Consider the following 19,097-nt stretch of genomic DNA (forward strand, 5'->3'; position numbering starts at 1 on the left):
TTGAGACGTTCAGCACCACGGACAGCGTCTAATCCCCGCTGGTTTTTGGGCTGAGCGATGAAAAAAAAAGGGCAGTTTCACAACATTTTTGCTGTCCTTGTCTCTAACAATTTGCACCAGGACCAGGAACTTGTCGTATTTGGCACACTTGCCCCTGGGAGTCATAACTCTGAACATAGCATACATGATACACATATTTTTAGGTTCAGTGTGATTTAGACTCTCCAGTGATTGTCTCTGTCTCTATTTGTCCATTGCAAATAAACATCTTTAAATCTGCTCAGAAATCATAAAAGAAAATATGCTCCCTGTAACTCAGAATTTGCCTGAGAATCACCACATTTTTAGATTCTCTTCAGTATCAAAGTAAATCAGTGATGTTTTCTGAACATTCATGGATACACTGCAAACAGGGAGAGCTAATCGCTAAATCTGTAAACTTCTAATGGTGTCTTTGCCAAAAAGTCAACAAGTAGTCGCCAGCAGCCGTTTAACTGATTCCAACTGATTCTAACTGATTTCATGGTGGCACTCCAAAGTATCATGGGAATTTTTACTTCCAAAACACAATTATTCCCCAGTAATTACATGGCTTTGTGAAATACTCAATTCTGATTGGTCACTTATAGTATGTTATTTCTGTATAACAGACCGTCAAATCCATAAAATCATTTTAATATTAATATTTTGTGTCAAATTATTGATTTTGTCAGTTGAGTAAGCTGTTCTGTACACAATCCCTTTACAGAGATGTAAAACAAAATAATAATCCATAAATTAACTTTTTTCACGCTGCAGACTCAGTATATTTTTTGTGGACATGACTAAAGTTCAGAATGTCCCATTAACATTGCCCTTATAAAACTGGGACACTGACAACAATAATAATAGATAATAAATAATAAATAATGAGGAGCAATCGTCCCCAGTCTACACTATAAACACCATGGTAAGACAACTTTCCTGCACTCTGATGAAAAATTTTTCTTTATATATAATAATCACTTTTTCCCTACAATGAAACTTTAGTATCTCTGACTGGGACCAAACAACGCTGACACTGACTTGGCTGTTTTTTAGGGGTCAGAGGTCAAATTATTGCTACTTACTGTATGTGGAGGAGATAGAGACAGGCACTCTGACGTAGCGTCCATATTTAGGCCACTTGCAGCCTCTGGCGGTGCAGGGGTCTGCATTCCTGTTTAAATTCGCCCTAATGTCGCCGTGTGTCAGTCTCCTTGCTGCAGAACAACAAATTAACAGCATTAATTACAACCCCTTTATTGTTTTTTTTTTGGGTTTTTTTTGTGCAAATATGCACTAATTTTGAACAAATTCTTTTTGAACTGGGGTTGTATCACAATGGTAAACATGCCCCTGTCCCAACTTTTTTTTTGCAGGCATTAAATTCTGTGTATATTTAAAAAATAATACTATAATTTAGTACTTTTTAACATTAATTATCTTGTCTTGTAATGTTTGCAGTTGGATATAGGTCCAAAGGTTTTACACAATGTCAGAACATTTTTGGAATCAAGGTTGGGATAAAGAAAATTAATTTGCCATTGATCAACATTGACTAAATGATTAATTTCGGCTTTACAGTCAGCTACATCTGTCACTAAGTCTCACTGTGTTTTTGTCATTGTATATTTATATTTTAGCCAGAAGTTAGATTACATAAAATGATCTTACTGTCAGTATTAACTCTCTGGATGATTGTAGAGATGTCCAATGACTGGTCTGGAAGCAATCAGAGAAAAGAGAGGATATCAGAAACAAGGTCGAGCACTTTCAAATTATTCTCCATTATTCAACTCACCTGTTTCAGCTTTGTCATCGGCTGCACCCTGCAGCACAAAGGCACAAAATTCCACATTTTTAAATCACGTTTTATGATGTTGTTACATACAGCAAAGGATTACATGTTATTTTCTGGATTGTGACGATTCTTTATCTTAAAGGCTCATGAAATCCTTAAAAAAACAATTGAATCATATGTCTGAATTATATCTCACAAATGCATCATTAACATGATGATAACAAGTTTATTTTTTCTCATTAAGTTGATTAAAAGTAAAACTTTTTGGCAGGTTTTAATAGGAGTCAGACTTACCAGAGGAACGGCCGTCCATGAGAGGAAGATGAGGAAAAGAAAAACTGGAGTCATGACGGTGGTCCTCTCTAGTTGAGCTTCAAATCTGAAAATTCAGTCAGAATATTAACAGTGATTGACAAGAAAAAGGTTTGGTGTAAAAGTGCTAAATTGTTAAAGTAAGAACAAAAACCTGAGTGGAGTTTACCTGCTGTACCTGCAGTCTGATGCTCGATGCAACAGGTGTTCAGCTCTTCACTCTTTATAGGCAGCTCAGGCGGGGTATGTCCAAGGTTTCACCATTGACCTTGGCTGTCAGTCAAATACTTTGCTTAATGTGAAGCTGCTCAAGAAAAATAACTACCAGCGATTTTCCAAGAAGAAAGTCACATCATGGTGAAAACATGCAGAGATGGAGGAAGTTTGCTTTACTCGTTTACATAAGTTAAAGCAGCAACACAAACAAAAAGAAAAAGAATTCATCATGTGTATAAATGGCCCCTATTCTGTACTTAGAGGTTATAGTTGCAGTTCTTTGTCAATATTTTAGCGTCACAACTATGCAACATGCAGACACAAAACTTTACAGGTGTGTAGTTGAGTTTGAGGGTTTGGTCTGAGCAAGTAGTGACCTACGTGACCTACATTCATTTTAAGTTGAAGAGCTGTATTCCAGTTTCAGTCATTCCCGTACTTTCTAAGACATTAAGGTAAAACTAGAGAAAATCCTGCAATGGGATCAAACCACGGTTGTTATAGTTAACTGAAATTAAAGTAAAAACTAAAACTAGGTGTGAAAAATAAATTTAGTTCACTGGAATAAAAATAATTAATTTATTCATTCAACCTTCATTTAATCTCAAGGAATCACTGAGGGAGTGCCCTCATTTACAAAACTGTTCAGAGCACAGTTCGAACAGAAAAATACAACAAGAAAACGAAACAAAATATATAATAAACAGTGAATATAATAAATAGACAACACAAACAAACAGATTACAACAGCATACAGTTAAAAATAGCTACCTTCAGGTACAGAATAATAATCATGGTTTAATGTGTGTTGTTAAGTGTTCCAGGTTTGTGCAGCAGAAAAACTTAAACCAGTTTTTACAAAATCTGTATTTGCACCGCAGACTTGAAGTGTTAGCGAATCAGCTGGATAATGACTATTGGACCAGTGTAAAAAGGAAGTGATAAATGATTGTTATTTTCCAATCAGGGCTTTATAAATTAATAGAAACCAAAAAAAAAAAAAAAAACTAGACTTCAGGGAAAAACAAAAACTAACTCAGACATGTATATTCTGTACTTACAAAAGTAACTAAAATAAAAATATACAGGAAATGTCAACTTGGTCAAACTTGTCAACACAATGAACTTAAATTAGGATGAACTTAAAACTTACCGCCCCTAACACTAAAACTACTAAAAACTAAACTAAAACTATATATAATATATAAAAACTGAACTGTAAGAAGCACAACCACTCTAGAGACTAACAAAACAAACAAAAACAAACAAAAAATAACAATAAAAAATTCAATACTATAATAACTCTTGATCACATCAGCTGCGACATCTCTCAACATGTTGATGTTTCGACCCGTACGCGCTCATTTGTTACTACTACATTGTTACATGAGTACTGAGTATACATGGGTCATGACGTCATCTTGCACGGTTGTGACGTTACCATGGTGACAAAGTCTGTCCACAGCCAGCAAGTCACCAAAGTGCTGACAATAACCTTGTGGTACTACTCGTGGTATTTCCCACTCGTCAACATGTTGACAGGCATCAGGTGTGACTCAGTCACAAGACTGTAAACTTTTAGTGTTTTAGCTGCATTAAACTGAAATAGTAACTATAATAAAAGTAAACTATTTTTCTCTCTGAAATGTAGTCGAGTAGAATGATAAAGTGCCGTTTCCTTTCACCTCTATCAGATGTGTAACAGTGAATAAAATGGGGCAGAGAAGACTAGAAAGGCAAGAAAAACAAGTAGGGGGGATTGTGTAAAAATCACTGCTTGCAACACTGAGCTGCAAGTTTAACAAACCTGTTTGTGTTAAAGCTTGTGTTCTTCTCAGGGCTATTTTTACACAAAGTTAGGCTCTAATTCCTTTGCTTACAAGATGGGAGTGCAGCAACCTTCATCAGTCAGCAGTCAGTAAGAAGATTGTCAAACTAACAAACTAACTAATAGCTTATTCTTCACCTCACAGAAGTCGTTGCAGCTGAAACAAAGAAACACTCATTACTTTATAAAGTTTCCTGTAAAAGAGCATGAAACTCAATTAACAAATTATAAATACAATCATTGTCGGTATATCTTCAGATTTTTTTAATCTTGGAGAGGAAGGTGACCACTTGTTTAAAGTCAATGTATAAATGGCGTTTGGCCTCAGATGATTCGATTTTCCCTAACCACTCACCTATCTTGTTTTGTCCACAACCCAAAGATAATCACTTTACTGTCATGGAAAGTACATAAAACATTCACATTTAAGAAGCTTAAATCAAATAATCTGGATATTTTTTAATGACAATATGACTCAGAATGATAAATCTGTTATCAAAATAGTTTGTGATTAACTTTATAATCGATTAATTATTGATCATTCCACTAATCGTTGCAGCTCTAGACATGGCAGTGGTTCTGGTCTTTTCAGCTGACCTAATGAAGGCCTTACACCCACTGACTTTTGAACTGATCTAACTGTTGCAGACAAATTAGTCTGAGCTTTCTTTTTCCCGTCTTGATGTTCTTGATAAAATCAGACGTGTTTAATATTACAGTAAGTCTTGGATCATGAAGTTCAGTGAGTGACAGACAGGAGGACGCACTCGCTGCAGCAGGAGACGGAGTTCAGTAGCAGTGAAACTTTCTTTGTAAGTGTGAGCGGCTTTCTCTCACTCTTTTGCTCTGGATCAGGATCCTGCAGTTTGTACATATAAAATAGTTTGTTTGAGCATCTCTTACTCTGCAGATCTCGAATGTTCCTACATGGAGTCAAATGAGTGCCGTATAACAAATTAATACACTGTTAAAGAATAAGAAAATGAACAGGGAAATAATTAATTTGTTATGGTAAATATTTAAATAGTTAGTTTGATCTTTTGTAAAGAAATTTTATTGAGAAACAGCAAAAAAAATTAGATCTTATTGTAAAAATGTTAAAAAGGGAATATAAATTCAACGTATTGATGGCTTTCTTGTTTTTAGATTATATGATTGAATTAATGTATTGTATGACTTATTTTTCAAAAATTATAAAGATGATTTATGATTGGAACATTTAGATTTATGGAAATGAAATTTCACAATTAATTGGATCAAACTGATAACATTTTTGATTTGATTTAGAGGATTTTTTTTTTTTTTTTCAAAGCAAGGCAATACATTATCATAGGAAAGTAAAAATTAAGAATCAGTATACTGGGAAATAAATATACAGCCATCTTGCCAGTAGTCTTATGAATAATAACCCTGCAAGACCCGCAGTATCTGCAGTGTACGGCATCCATAAAGTTTCCAAAAATGTTGACGTCTTCCTCTAAAGTTTAACTTTATTACTTTGAACTTGTCCGGCCTACAGTTCTGTTTTGGAGTGACCTCACCTTTTTTCCAAACCTGATTTTGAACTGATGAGATGTTTCAGTAATCCACTACAGATCATGACACATTACTTCTGCTTGGACTCTCAGAGACCAAAGCTGTAAAACCTGCTTCAATACAGCAGATTTTTCCATTATTTCACTGGAATTTTACAAAAGTTTGTCCAGTTGACTCCAACATAAGAAGGATGTAGGTTACATGCTGTATTGTTGTCTGTGAATCACCTTTTGGCAAACAAAATGATTACAGCATGATGTATTTCCTTATTTGTTTGTTTTGCTTTGTTTTATGGTCATTTCTGTGTTTGCCATCTTCATCAGAGTTTGAAAGGGTTCCCACTACAATACTTTTCTGCAATTTATATTTTAATAAGGTCAGAAAAAAATATAAACATCTAAATGACCAAAATGTTGGATGAGTGATTTTGACTTTAAAAGGCAAAGGTTTAAAGTTAAGAGCGCTCAGCTTCAGCAATCAGAATTCCTCCTAACTTGTTCACCAGGAAAAACATTCTTGTGTCACTTATTTAAGTAAGTTCAACAAGCAGAGACATTTAGGTGAGTGGCAGTAAATTTTGTCACTTGACAACGCTCATCACTCATGTCAGTTTGGTTATTACACACAGGAGGAAGTTCTTCAGTCTGTGATGTGTGTTGGACACAGAATATCTTTGGAAGTATGCATGAATGTGTCGGGGCTGTAAGTTGTTGCTGGCTGCACATATGGCTCATATAGATGTTTTGTTGTTCAGACGTACAAGGCTACAGCACATGTAGTTCCACACACATGAAATAAATCAGCTTTATCACATGACTTCTGTGTGTGTTTTATATATTCTAGTTTTGTATATTCTTGGACAAATGAATGTAAAAAACATTTCCCAGTCCAATATACAGCCCTCATTTCCATCATCCTTTTTGGACTGAGTAGTTTGTTAAATTCTCTATTTGAGGTTAGAAAATACAAATGTTACTGGTGGTTTATGTAAATATCATTTTAGTGCTGATTTATAGTTTTAGCCATTAGTCAGGTGGCTGTTACATTGCAGCAAGCTGTGCTTCTCCCTGGTTGCCACAATATTTTATGTTCTCCAAAACCATCTGGTGACCCCCAGATATAATCTTGCGACCTCCCTAGGAGGTCCTAAACCCCAGGTTGAAAACCACTACTGTAGAGGTCACTTTATCACAAAACACAAACATGGAAAAACTTCACTTTTCAATTGCATTTCTTTAATCAGGAATCTATTCAGCACAGTTGTACAGGGTGACAGCAGAAACCCTCAGAGATGGATGACTCAGATGAAAGAAAAGTTATGAATGCCTCAATAACATGAGAGTTTTTTCTAACTGATTTGGGTGAACTGACTGTTTAACATGAGAAAATGCAGCCATGCAAGTTCTCCAACTGAGAACACTGTCGCTCTACAAAAATGAAATACAATTTTACATTCTTGCTTTTGATAACTGAAGTTTCAACTAACTAGTACACAAATCATCAAGAATATATTGATTTCTTAGCTTTTAGTCTAAAATAGCTGGTCAAACCAAAACCAAAACTAGCTGCTGATAAGAACATTAGTGCAACTGGAGCGTTTCAGGAAGTTTTATAGTCAAATGCAGCAATTCATTTTGTAAACTCCTCCCAGTCTTCATTCAACTGTTCTATCAGCTTCATTCTTAAGAAGGAAAATGATGTAGCGGCAACAATTGGTAATCACAATGTCACAACGTAGAAGAACAAGAAGGTGAACAGCTACTGTATGAACACCTGCACAGTATAATAAAGAATACCAAACTTAATGAATGAGATGGGAAGATAAAGGAAACGCCAATCAAACACTGTGACAACAACAATCTCAGTGCACAGTGCACGAGCTGTCACTCGATCGCTCTAAAGCATCAGTCTTCATACCACACTGTAAAAAACATCTTGTGTCGCTTTCAGGCCCACAAGTCAACTTTCTACCAGCTGGTTCCAGTTAGGACAAACCAAAGAGGGTTTTTTTTTTTTTTTTTACTGCTGAAGATTGTTTTTATGGCCTGAAGTAGAAAATCATAAGTACTGGTGTGAATAACAGCTCAGTTATAGCTATTCTTTAATATAAAGTTCTGATGAGAATCAGAATTATCATCTACAACTGTAAAATATCATCATGCATCAAGCTACACTTTCATACTAATGTCAGCAGGTGGCAACAAAGAGTTATTAATTTGTTTATTTTCCTGCAATCAAAGGAAGGATACAATCACTTGGATCATGCTCCTGAATTAGCGTGTGAAATAATCCAGTGGTCTCTCTTTTGAGTAACAAGTGTTTTTTTCCTCCTGCAGATCAGTAAGAATTAATAGACTGCTATTATCTGTTAAATTGTGATTTATAAACATTGTGTTTTTTGAATTGCTTCATCTGACTGTCAGGTTGTATGGAAATTATGTTTCATGCAATTAACAACCTGCAGTTCGTTGCTTGAAAGTGTCACTGCATAAAGCCGACCTGAATACCAGATACACCAGGTCGTATTTCTGTAAAATCAGATGAAACGGGCCTGAGTTTACATTTTCCCGTGCAATATTACAGTCAGTAGTAGACTAGCCAGATGTAAGGAAGAAGGATGAAATTGTATTTTGTGGTTATGGTGATGGAAACAGTACCGCTTTTGTCCAGAGGGGTCACCAAAATAAAAAAAAATATGAAACTTCCTTGTAATGGCTTTAAGTAAAAGTAGTAATAGCCCTGCAAGTCCCGGATTCAAAATTGAAATATACAAGTAAAATAGAAGTATCTAACAATAGTTGAGTAAATGTACATTTGCTTTTTGTAAACGCCCTCAGTGCACACGTTAAACATGCTACAGGAGTTATTGACATGAGTGTGTGTTGCTCAGGGTCACAAGGAAGCATCAAGAGAGCTATTTTTACTGAAAAAGGCCAAAACCCAACCACTCAGTCACAGTCAACCTGTCAGATTCCTCTGGACACACCCATGGTCCAAAATGCTTTGGAGTGCAAGTTTTCTGTCGTAGTTATATGCAAATTAAGTGTGTGACAACACAATGCCTACGGACAAAGATGCAAAGGCATATTTTAGGTTAATTCTGTTATGCAACGATCATAAAATCTTTTGGAAACACGTAAAATTAGAATCAGTCTAAAATTTGCCTTCCAGGTTTGCTTTAATAATTTTTCTATATGATTCCTGAACAAAAACTTGCTTCAGTGAGAAAATTTCAATTGTAGAGTTTCTCTTAACACATAGATCAATACATTTTAACTTGGACTCCCTCATACTACACTATGGAAAAAGTGTCCTGCCCTGTGCTGCCCATAACAGTGTATAGCACTTGACATAAGTTGTGGAAAAATTATTATTTTTTTAATTGTTTTTTTTGTTTTTTTTAAGACTAAGACTATTAGACTGACTTGGGTGTCTCTGTGAAGTTCTTTAAGACAGGCTATTGTATATAAATTAAATATATGCATATAAAAATTGCTGGTTTAATCTTTAATTCATATTATTTATAATACCCATGCATATGTACATTTATTTGCTTACTTCCCCTCACTTACTGAATTCACAGCAAACAAATGTTTAAAGTTTAAAAACAAACAAATAATGGAACATACAGTATTTAAACAAATATAAATACTTATAATTGTTCAGAGAAAAATAAGTCAGCAGTTTTAGACTGGTCTTACTGTACAGATTTGTAGATAAATATTGAACTTAAACTAAACAAAATAAACAAATGAATAAAAAAAATAGGTATGCTAATAGGTAAAATGTATTTATTCCTTGTCTTATTCAAATGTAAAATTAGATTACATTTTAGGTTTGCATAGACAAAAAACAAGATATCATGCATTGCCTGTTTTTCATGTCTCTCTAGTTGCCTGTAGTACTCAATATCTTTGTTTAAAAGAGATATTTCTCTGAAGAAGTCTCTTGAGCTTGCTTGGCATTATTGCATTAGGAGATCCCTGCAGAGAACTATCTTCCTCTATTCACAGGAAGCTACACGCCAAGTAGTTTTTGCTGAACAGTCTGATTTCAGTTCTATTGTCTGGCCAAGGTTTGTTGGTCTTAGTCCATGCTGAATGGTTGTTGCATTTCTTTCATGTCCATAATCCTTGGAGTAAGAATTACAGCCATGGATCCAGCATTTGTTATTTCCATTTCCGTTTTTTCAAAATAAGTAATAAAAATGTTATTTTGTGTCTTACTTTTGTTTTCCCTGCTGTGCCTGAAAACATACAGACCCGTGGCTCCAAAACAGACACCAAACTACAGATTTAATGGCACCTGTCAAGGGGTGATATATACTGGGTACCAAGTGAACAGCCAGTTCTTGAAGTTGGGCAAGCGTAAAGATCAGAGTAACTTTGACAAGAGCCAAAGTGTGATGACTTGACAAGTGGGTCAAAGCATCTTCAAAATTGCAGGACAACTGGTGGAACCTGCAGCGGGGTCATAGGTGCCCAAGGCTCATGGGTGTGTGTGGGGAGCAAAGGCCAGGGCACGTGAGGGTCAGAACTGGACCCTGGAGTAGTGGAAGAACGTGGCCTGGGGTCTCATTTATAAAACTGTTCTTAGATTTATACTTGAACTTACTCTTTAGATCTTTTCCGATGGTACATTTACGTTGAATTCATAAAAGATGCTGAGTCTAAAAACCTGGCTTATACAGGTACTAAGAAGCCCATTTGCAACTTGCACACCTGTGATCTACAAATTTCAAGTTTATTTAAAATTAACGCCACCTGCCTTACAATCAGTTATTTCCCTTTACATAATGCAGCACAAATGAAGGTTTGGAGAAAAGTTAACTTTTTGGAAGATGAGATCACTATGATGGTAGAGGAGATGTAAGCCATGAATCACACATTATTTAGTGGACTAAATGTTGGGTTGACAAACAAACCCAAACATGTTATTTATATCAAATTGTTCATAAAGTTCATCACAGGTTTTGCATATATGTGCCAAACTGCAATAACCCTACATAATCATTGTATAAATACCTACTTATACATGGTTTTCTGCATAAGTCATACTTAAGATCAAAACTGATCATACGTCAGTTTTACAAATAAGGCCCCAGGCTCCCCAAACTCAATCTGATGCAGCATCTTTGGGATATGCTGGAACAACAAGTCTGATCCATGGAAACTTATAGATCCATGGAACCACTGTTCTACAACAGAGACAACATTCATTCTTCAAGCTGTAACAGACAAACTGAGGGTGGTAACAATCTAGGGTGAGGCCCAAACTGTTGCATTTGTCCAAACCCAAATGCAGGGTAGAGGGGATCAGTGAATGTGGTGTGGAAGGTGTGGAGGTGGGTCGGTTTGACTGAGGAGACTCTGGAGGGTAGACAGTAGAAGGACACAGTACCAGCAGGCCAGTCCAGATACACTGCTACCCTGTTAGAGTCAGAGGGCGGGGGTGTACTTATATCTGTTGGTGTGTTATTGTGCCAAGCAGTGAAACCCTGAGCAGAGCACATCAGACTCCAGGACTGATCGTTCCATCCAATACAGCAGTCATCACCATCTCCTTTCCTCTTGATTCCTCTGTATGTCACTCCGATATTAACTCTTCCTTCCCACTGTACTTCCCAGTAACAGTGTCCAGTCAGACCTTCACAACACAGCACCTGTTTCCAGCTGTCAAATCTCTCTGGATGATCAGGATACAGCTGTTTCTCTTTCACCACCATCACTCGTCTGTTGTTGTCAGACAGTGAGAGGTAACTGTCTGCTGTGTCTGGGTCCAGAGAAAGCTCACAGGAATCTGATGGAGGAAACAAAACACAGTGCAATACAACGGCAGGGTCACAGTATATGTGTCTGTGCTCACTGAACCTTTGTTGTTAATGGTTTCATGACAAACCTTACTGGAAAAGAAAACTCTTTAAGGTTACTACACCCAGCCAAGAAATAGTCCCTCACATAACCCTACTTAAACCACAATGTTTTATTATTACACCTTGGTTTGGGTGCCGATTAAACAACCAAGATATAAATAGTTTATTATCGAGCTTTAGTAATACTGGTAGGTATATTATGTGACTTTCAGACAGAGCCAAGTTAGCTGTTTCCCAGTTTCCATTCTTTATCCAAAGCTGGGCTAACTTTCTCCTGGCTGTAGCTTCATATTTACTGTATGCACATGATGTGGTTGATCATCTCATCTAGCTCTTGACTATTTTACCAACATTTTCAGCCATTCCTAATTGGATTGGTGACACTGGAAAAGTTTAACTTACACCTGAGGGGTGATGGTTTCAGTCGACACTTCCCACAATGATCAATCCTGTGGAGGAGGACGAAATTTGTCAATGATGGACAAAGAGAAATAAACACAGACACTAACCCAAGCACACACATACAAACAGCATAATGTATTAATTATTATAACGATTAATCTACTCTACTTGAGAGTTTCCAGTTTCCAGCGTGGATCATCTAGTCCAGTGACCAGCACCTTCACTCCTGAGTCTCCTGGATGATTGAAGCTCAGGTCCAGCTCTCTCAGATGGGAGGGGTTGGACTGCAGAGCAGAAACCAGAAAAGCACAGCCCTTCTCTGTGATTAGACAGCCTGACAGCCTGCAAACACAAAGCTTCATGTTAGATTGACACCTTCATCAATCAATCATTTTGAGCAACATCAGCTGTTAAATTGACAGGTTGACCTGACTTTTTATGACAATCAGGTACGACATCTTCATGACTGCACCAGCCTACCCGTCAATAAAACTTTAACTGATTACCTCATCTGTGGACATGTCACATCAGATACACTTTCATCAGAAGTGGTGGTTGTTTAACAATGAAAAAAACTCCCATGGTCCCACACCGTTTTACAAGGCCATCAAACTACTTGTTTTTGTTATTTTTTTAAATGTGAAAGAGCTCCCCAGAAGCAGAAAATACATGTAGTGTGCATAAATGTTTATCTGTTCAACAAATACTGACCTGAGTATCTCCAGTCTACAGTGTGGATTCCTGAGTCCAGATGACAGCACCATTGCTCCTGTGTCCTGCAGGTCATTATTACTCAGATCCAGCTCTCTCAGATTGGAGTTCCTTGAGGTCAGAACTGAGACCAGACCTTCACAGCTTCTCGCTGAGAGGTCACAGCCACTCAACCTGATGAAGAAAAAAATTGAGTGTGAAGTATGTGAGAAGTATTTCTTTGTTTTCTGCTATAAAATTTTTATACATTTGTATCAGTACACCTACAGAGACGATTTGGAGGCTTTGACCACTGGCAACAGCCGCAGAAGCCCCTCCTCTGAAGCAGAGAATTTCTTCAGGTCAAACTCGTCAAGATCTTTCTGCGATGATAGTAAAATGAAGATGAGCGCTGACCACTGAGAGTGAGAGAGTTTGTTTTTAAACAAGCTTCCTGATGTCAGGTACTGTTGGATCTCTTCAACTACAGAATGATCATTCAGCTCATTCAGACAGTGGAACAGATTGATGCTTCTCTCTGGAGAAGGATTGTCCATGATCTTCTTCTTGATGTACTCCACTAGCATCTTTTTGGTCTGTGGTGTACTTCCTGTCTTGATCAGCAGGCCTCGTAGGAGAGTCTGATTGGTCTCCAGTGTAAGGCCAAGGAGGAACCGGATAAACAAATCCAGGTGCCCATTTGGACTTTCTAAAGCCTTGTCCACTGCTCTCTGGTAGAGGTCAGACTTACGTCGCAGTGGTACAGATGGTACTGAGGCAAACCGGTTTCTTTTCAGTAGGTCAACACCTGTGTTGATGAACATCAGGAAGACATAGAGTGCAGCAAGAAACTCTTGAATGCTCAGATGGACAAAGCAAAACATCTTCTCCTGGTTCAGTGCATGCTGATTGTTGGATATCTCTGTGAATAGTCCTGAGTAGACTGAAGCAGCTTTTATGTCAATGCCACACTCTTTCAGGTCTGCTTCATAGAAGATCAGGTTTCCTTTCTCCAGATGCTCATAGGCCAGTTTTCCCAGAGCGAGAACGGTCTTCTTGGTCTCTGTGTTCCAGACTGGATCTGTCACTGCACTACTGTGATACTTTACATTCTGCTGTTTGGTTTGAACCACCAGGAAATGGATGTACATCTCAGTCAGGGTCTTGGGAAGTTGGCCTGTCTCTTTGGTTCTCAATGCGTGCTCCAGAACTGCAGCACTGATCCAGCAGAAGACTGGGATGTGGCACATGATGTGAAGGCTTCTTGATAGCTTGATGTGGGAGATGATTCTGCTGGCCTGCTCCTCATCTCTGAATCTGTTCCTGAAGTACTCCTCCTTCTGTGGGTCACTGAACCCTCTCACCTCTGTCACCATGTCAATGCATTCAGGAGGGATCTGATTGACTGCTGCAGGTCGTGTGGTTATCCAGAGGCGTGCAGAGGGAAGCAGTTTCCCCCTGATGAGGTTTGTCAGCAAGATTTCAACTGAAGTCGACTCTGTAACATCAGTCAGGATCTCATTGTTGTTGAAGTCCAGATGAAGTCGACACTCGTCAAGACCGTCAAAGATGAATAAAACCTGGAACTCTTCAAATCTGCAGATTCCTGCTTCTTTGATTTCAGTAAAGATGTGATGAAGAAGTTCCACCAAGCTGTACTTCTTCTCTTTCAGCAAACTGAGCTCTCGAAAAGAGAATGGAAAGATGAGCTGTATATCATGGTTGGCTCTGTCTTCTGCCCAGTCTAGGATGTACTTCTGCGTTAAGATGGTTTTCCCAATGCCCGCCACTCCCTTTGTCACCAGGGTTCTGAGTGGTTCATCTCTGTCAAGTAACGGTTTAAATATATCTTCACATTTGATTGTTCTTTCTGATTTCACTGGTGTTCTTGTTGATGCTTCTATCTGTCTGACCTCATGTTGACCACTGATCTCTCTATTCTCTCCCTGTGTGATGTAGAGGTCTGTGAAGATCTGATTCAGAAGTATTGGGTGTCCTGCTTTGGGAATCCCTTCAAACAAACACTGAAACCTCTTCTTCAGGTTAGACTTTAGTTTACGTTGGCAACTCACAGCAAGAGTTTCTGAGGAGACAACAGATAATGTCAGTCAGTGGATTTTGAAGTCAATATGTGAAACGCCCACATTTCTCAATGATCTGGTTCTGCTAATCACAAATTACACATTAATTACAAAGTCCACATAACCTAAGTTAAGTCCACATAAGAACTGAAGAACTGAACATGAACTGAAGAAGCTTTGATATCATGACCTGGATGACTGAAAATATTCACAGACATGAGCCTGGTTCTGTTGCCCTCTAATAGCCCTCTAATCATTACTGATTAACAATGGCATCATTTCATCTCAACATTAATGTGAAACTGACTCTAAATGAAAACTAGTCTGTTCAGGAATTTACCTCAACATTAAGTTCACAGATGTATTACATAAGTTTCATATTTCAAGAAACAGCATTAAAAGCATCTTACTGCTCTGCAGAGAGTCAGCCAGCTGCTCTTGCTTTATTCTCCTCAAGAAGTCCAGTGTGATATTCAGAAGTGCCTCTCTGCTGCCGCTGCTCTGCTCTTCTTCACCACCACTGACTTCATCATCTTCTCCCAGCTTCTCTGAGCATTCTGGGTATTCTGGACTTAGAACTTTCTTGAACTTCTTCAGCTCGTTCTTCACAAAAGTAACAATGTTCTCTTCCAGCAACTAGAGGAGTAAAGTGTATATTGAAAATGTTCTTAAAATGATGGAAACATAATATTTATCTGCCTCTGCTGAGAGCTAACTCATCTGAAAACAGAAACATGAAGATTACTTTGACATGTTGAGAATTCTTTTTTAGGAATAAAAGGGCATTGGAATGTTTCTCTGAATTATTGTTTCAAAATTAATTTTCAACTTACAATTATGTTACTCTGCATGTTATGAGGTTTATTTCTTTGGCGCCATCTGGTGGTACTATCAAGAATGTGTCATTGCAGGCTATTGCACAGACTCAGATGAGGCATGGTGAGCTGACTGCAGCCTTTGCTCACTGTTGTTTATCAGCTGCCTCCTCATGTGACATTTGCAGCTGATATCTGAACCACTATAAAATGTGACATAATGGGACCTAAACCAGTTGGAGCTCAGCCAGTGCTTGAAAAAAAAAAGACTGCCGTCACCTCAAGGTGTAATCAAACAGGTTTGAATGTGAGGGACTTTCCAGGACTTTTGGCAAAACAAGACTAACAAAGACGTTTCACTTCCTTTTGAGCTGATGTTGCTTTTGAAAGTATGTAAATTCAGAGCACACCGTTCAATTTCAGAGCACTCAAATTCAATGTTTGCACCATATGAAGTAAAAAGTTGTACATTCACATACTATAAATATGGAGTCCAGGTTTGTATGATGCTTCTGGGCAGGCTGATGACTGAGAACCTCTGACGTCTTCCAGTGAGCTCTATACCTATAAAACACGAGTCATATTATACATGTTGCACGTGCACACTGACACAAGCAAAAGCACACTCATAATAATACTAATACTAATGCTAATACTAATAGGCCTACTATTACTATCTGGCTAGATCTAATATTATACCATCGCCACTGAGCATTCTGTATTAATAGTGTCTTTTGTAAACCAGTATAAAATTGTGGGTAAAGACAGCAACAGCAAGGCTTAGCTAAAGAGGTCAGAGCCAGGATTGCAGACAGCTGAGAGTTTGTTGACCAATGATGTCAAAATAAACTGCATACCACAGCTTTAACCCTGATGTCTTTGAACTGTGGGAAGAAATGCATGCAGGTAACCAAAGAATGTTGAACATCAGGAAGCTGACGGTAACTGTCATTAAAAAACAAAACATAAAAAACTTATTCTGTGACTGACTTCCTTGAAATCACCTTAAGAAATCACTCTTTGCTTATTTACATCATTTATCAACTGAATTTAAGTTAATATCACAATTGTGACTGGAGCTCAGATATCTTGACCTGTAAGTGCTGGTCAGTAAAATCTTTTCTTTTAGCTCCAACACAACACAAATTTTCAATATTTAAATTCCTATCTAGCTATGAACTAGTCCCCCTTGAAAAAATTTTTGTCTGAAAGCTATTTGTTTATCAAAATAGCTGGTGATTACTTTTCTTCTTCTCATTGATGTTTCGATCAATCATTGCAGCTCTACGTTCAATCATATAAAAAAACTGATAGCACTTTTGTGCCTTATTTACAAAAACATTTAAACCACTAGAATCATACCGCCTGATTTCCCTTTTAAATGTAGAGTAAAGATTTGCATTTACACAGATTGAGCTTTTTACTACACAATTTAGTACAAAAATCAAATGTACAAAATTCAAATTTTTACATTTGCTTAGCAGAGATGCCTCCATCCTGGAAAACAATAGGCTCAAACATCGACCGGTCACTCCTCATGGACACACAGCTGGGTACAGATGATCTTTCCTCCTTCATTTGACTTCAACACAATATAAACATTCAACATTCACTTCAAAAACTGCAGTTACTTCCAAAATCCAAAATCTTATATAAATATATATAAATCAAATGTACAAAATTCAAATTTTTACATTTGCTTAGCAGAGATGCCTCCATCCTTAAAAACAACAGGCTCAAACATCGACCGGTCACTCCTCATGGACATTAAACTGGGTACAGATGAGTCCGGTCTCTTCTGCTTCACTGGGCTTCAACACAACATAAACAATCAAATGTTGATTTTAGAGTTGATGAGTTCAGAGATGAACTATCGTAAGCAAGCAAAGAAATAACTTACTGCTTAGCTCTGGTCTGTCTGTCACGTTTCTCAGACAGAGAGACCTCAGAGGTAGAGACCTCGTCCTCTCTGTCCTCAGGCCTTTTCATCGTGTAGCACCCACCCTCACAGGAACAAACTGGACTGAGTTGTCACAGTAACAGCTCCATTAAAAGGCATTTTACCTGAAAGGATATGATCGGTCCTATCAACAGTATGTCACATGAAGTCAAACAGTCCATCATACAGTTAATTTGTGGTTAAGAATCCTTACCTGCATACTAATTACATGAGGATCTCACATCCAGATCCAAATTTTAAAAACACAGTAGAAAAGCATGAAACAGACAACAACAGTCCTCAGCCTCTGTATGCTCCTCAGCCTCTGTGTATGTCTGATTTATTTCTGTTACATCCTCATAACTTTAAGTGGCAGATTCACAAAGCCACCCAACCAGTGGCAGAAAACAAAATCTGTGCCAAGAAACTCACATGACATTGTTCTACTCTGTCTCCAACAGATACCTCATAATTAACCTCATCCAGAGCGGTAATTTACTGTAATGTTATACAAATGTCATTCATACTATTGTAGCCCACATATGAGGACATCATACTGATTTACCCTAACCTTAACAATAGCTGTGACTTGACATACCCTAATCCTTAACGAAGTCTTACAGACACGACAACCTGTAAGTGATGGAGCCACTCATAAAGACACAATTGAAAGAGTCAGGAAAAGGTGGTCACATACTTTAGTTAATCTTATTGAGCCATAACCACACAGTCCTTATGAGGCAGGTCAGGTTTTAAGTTTAAAACTCTTAATAACCAATGACTAAGTGAAACAATATATATCAAATACTCTAAAATGTAGATTATTAAATTATCTCTCACAGCTGTACATGATCTCATTAATTTTATTCTGTGATGGTTCTATTATAGGTTCATTTGTTTTCCAAAAATAGCAACTGAAGCAAACACACTGGTTCTAAAGGAATGTTGACTGTCAGTAGCCTGCTGTGAAGAAACAATAAACACTTGTTTAATGACTGATCTCTTTTGTTACACAACATTATGTTTTGAATTCTTATGACTGTTCAAAGGCATTGACATTTCTTCTCCTTTTAGTTTATGTTAATACCATTACACTTCTGTATGTTTGATTTATTTTACTGTTGTTATTCTTGTTTTATTCACTGTATTTATTGGATTTTTCACAAAGCTCTTTGTAAAGTTGTTTTGAAAGTTTAGTTTTATTCTTATAATTCGCTGACTGGCACATCTTTTCCTTGCAGCACATTTCCTTGAAGTCACGTGTGTTGAATATTATGTACTTACTGTAAACCAAATGTATCTGCACTTATGGGGGTGGGGAGGTTAGGTTCCATCTTTTTAAAAAAGTAAATGTGAGAATTCTGACTTCAGCTCAGTTTTACAGGTAGCAGGCCAAGTGTTAAATGTGAAGTTATTTATCAGACTATACGAATAAAACAACGAAAATGCCTTTATTGTCACTGCATGGTCAAAGGGTTAGGCGATTTCTACCTAATTGGCATATGGCGATGTCCATAAGTGTGCATTTCACACTAAAATAGCTTGAATATGCTATTCATTCCATTCCTGGTAGGAGAAGTTTAT

General features: G+C 37.5%; 2 protein-coding genes across 2 annotated transcripts in view; both read right to left on the minus strand.

Moving 5' to 3' along the window:
- The window catches only part of LOC146332539 (hatching enzyme 1.2-like), a 39,365-nt gene extending 37,195 nt beyond the window's left edge, over positions 1-2,170 (minus strand). Inside the window, exons 1-4 of the mRNA XM_084724171.1 lie at positions 2,117-2,170; positions 1,823-1,850; positions 1,696-1,743; positions 1,110-1,241 (exon numbers count right to left, since the gene is read on the minus strand). Coding sequence (XP_084580297.1) covers positions 1,110-1,241; positions 1,696-1,743; positions 1,823-1,850; positions 2,117-2,170 — 262 coding nt within the window. The remainder of the gene's footprint in view (positions 1-1,109; positions 1,242-1,695; positions 1,744-1,822; positions 1,851-2,116) is intronic.
- Positions 2,171-10,781: 8,611 nt separating this feature from the next.
- On the minus strand, positions 10,782-17,827 carry LOC146332540 (protein NLRC3-like). Its single transcript, XM_084723308.1, has 10 exons — positions 17,475-17,827; positions 17,269-17,385; positions 17,046-17,156; positions 16,054-16,138; positions 15,170-15,395; positions 12,967-14,761; positions 12,700-12,873; positions 12,157-12,330; positions 11,989-12,035; positions 10,782-11,513 (listed from the first exon to the last, which is right to left on the minus strand). The coding sequence occupies exons 1-10, from the start codon at positions 17,561-17,563 to the stop codon at positions 10,930-10,932; spliced, it is 3,402 nt and encodes a 1,133-aa protein (XP_084579434.1). The 5' UTR covers positions 17,564-17,827; the 3' UTR covers positions 10,782-10,929.
- Between the last annotated feature and the right edge of the window lie 1,270 nt (positions 17,828-19,097).

The sequence above is a fragment of the Lutjanus erythropterus genome, chromosome 1, assembly GCF_056507025.1.
Source record: "Lutjanus erythropterus isolate fLutEry1 chromosome 1, fLutEry1.hap2, whole genome shotgun sequence".
In the NCBI taxonomy this organism is placed as follows: domain Eukaryota; kingdom Metazoa; phylum Chordata; class Actinopteri; order Lutjaniformes; family Lutjanidae; genus Lutjanus; species Lutjanus erythropterus.

What these genes read in the sequence shown, in the direction of transcription:
- LOC146332540 (XM_084723308.1), bottom strand. Translation starts at nt 17,563, where the DNA reads ATGAAAAGGCCTGAGGACAGAGAGGACGAGGTCTCTACCTCTGAGGTC. An exon ending in AGACAGACCAGAGCTAAGCA is followed by an intron (nt 17,386 to 17,474) that starts GTAAGTTATTTC and finishes GTTGTGTTGAAG; the next exon opens with CCCAGTGAAGCAGAAGAGAC. An exon ending in TGTAGACTGGAGATACTCAG is followed by an intron (nt 12,331 to 12,699) that starts GTCAGTATTTGT and finishes TTGTGTTTGCAG; the next exon opens with GCTGTCAGGCTGTCTAATCA.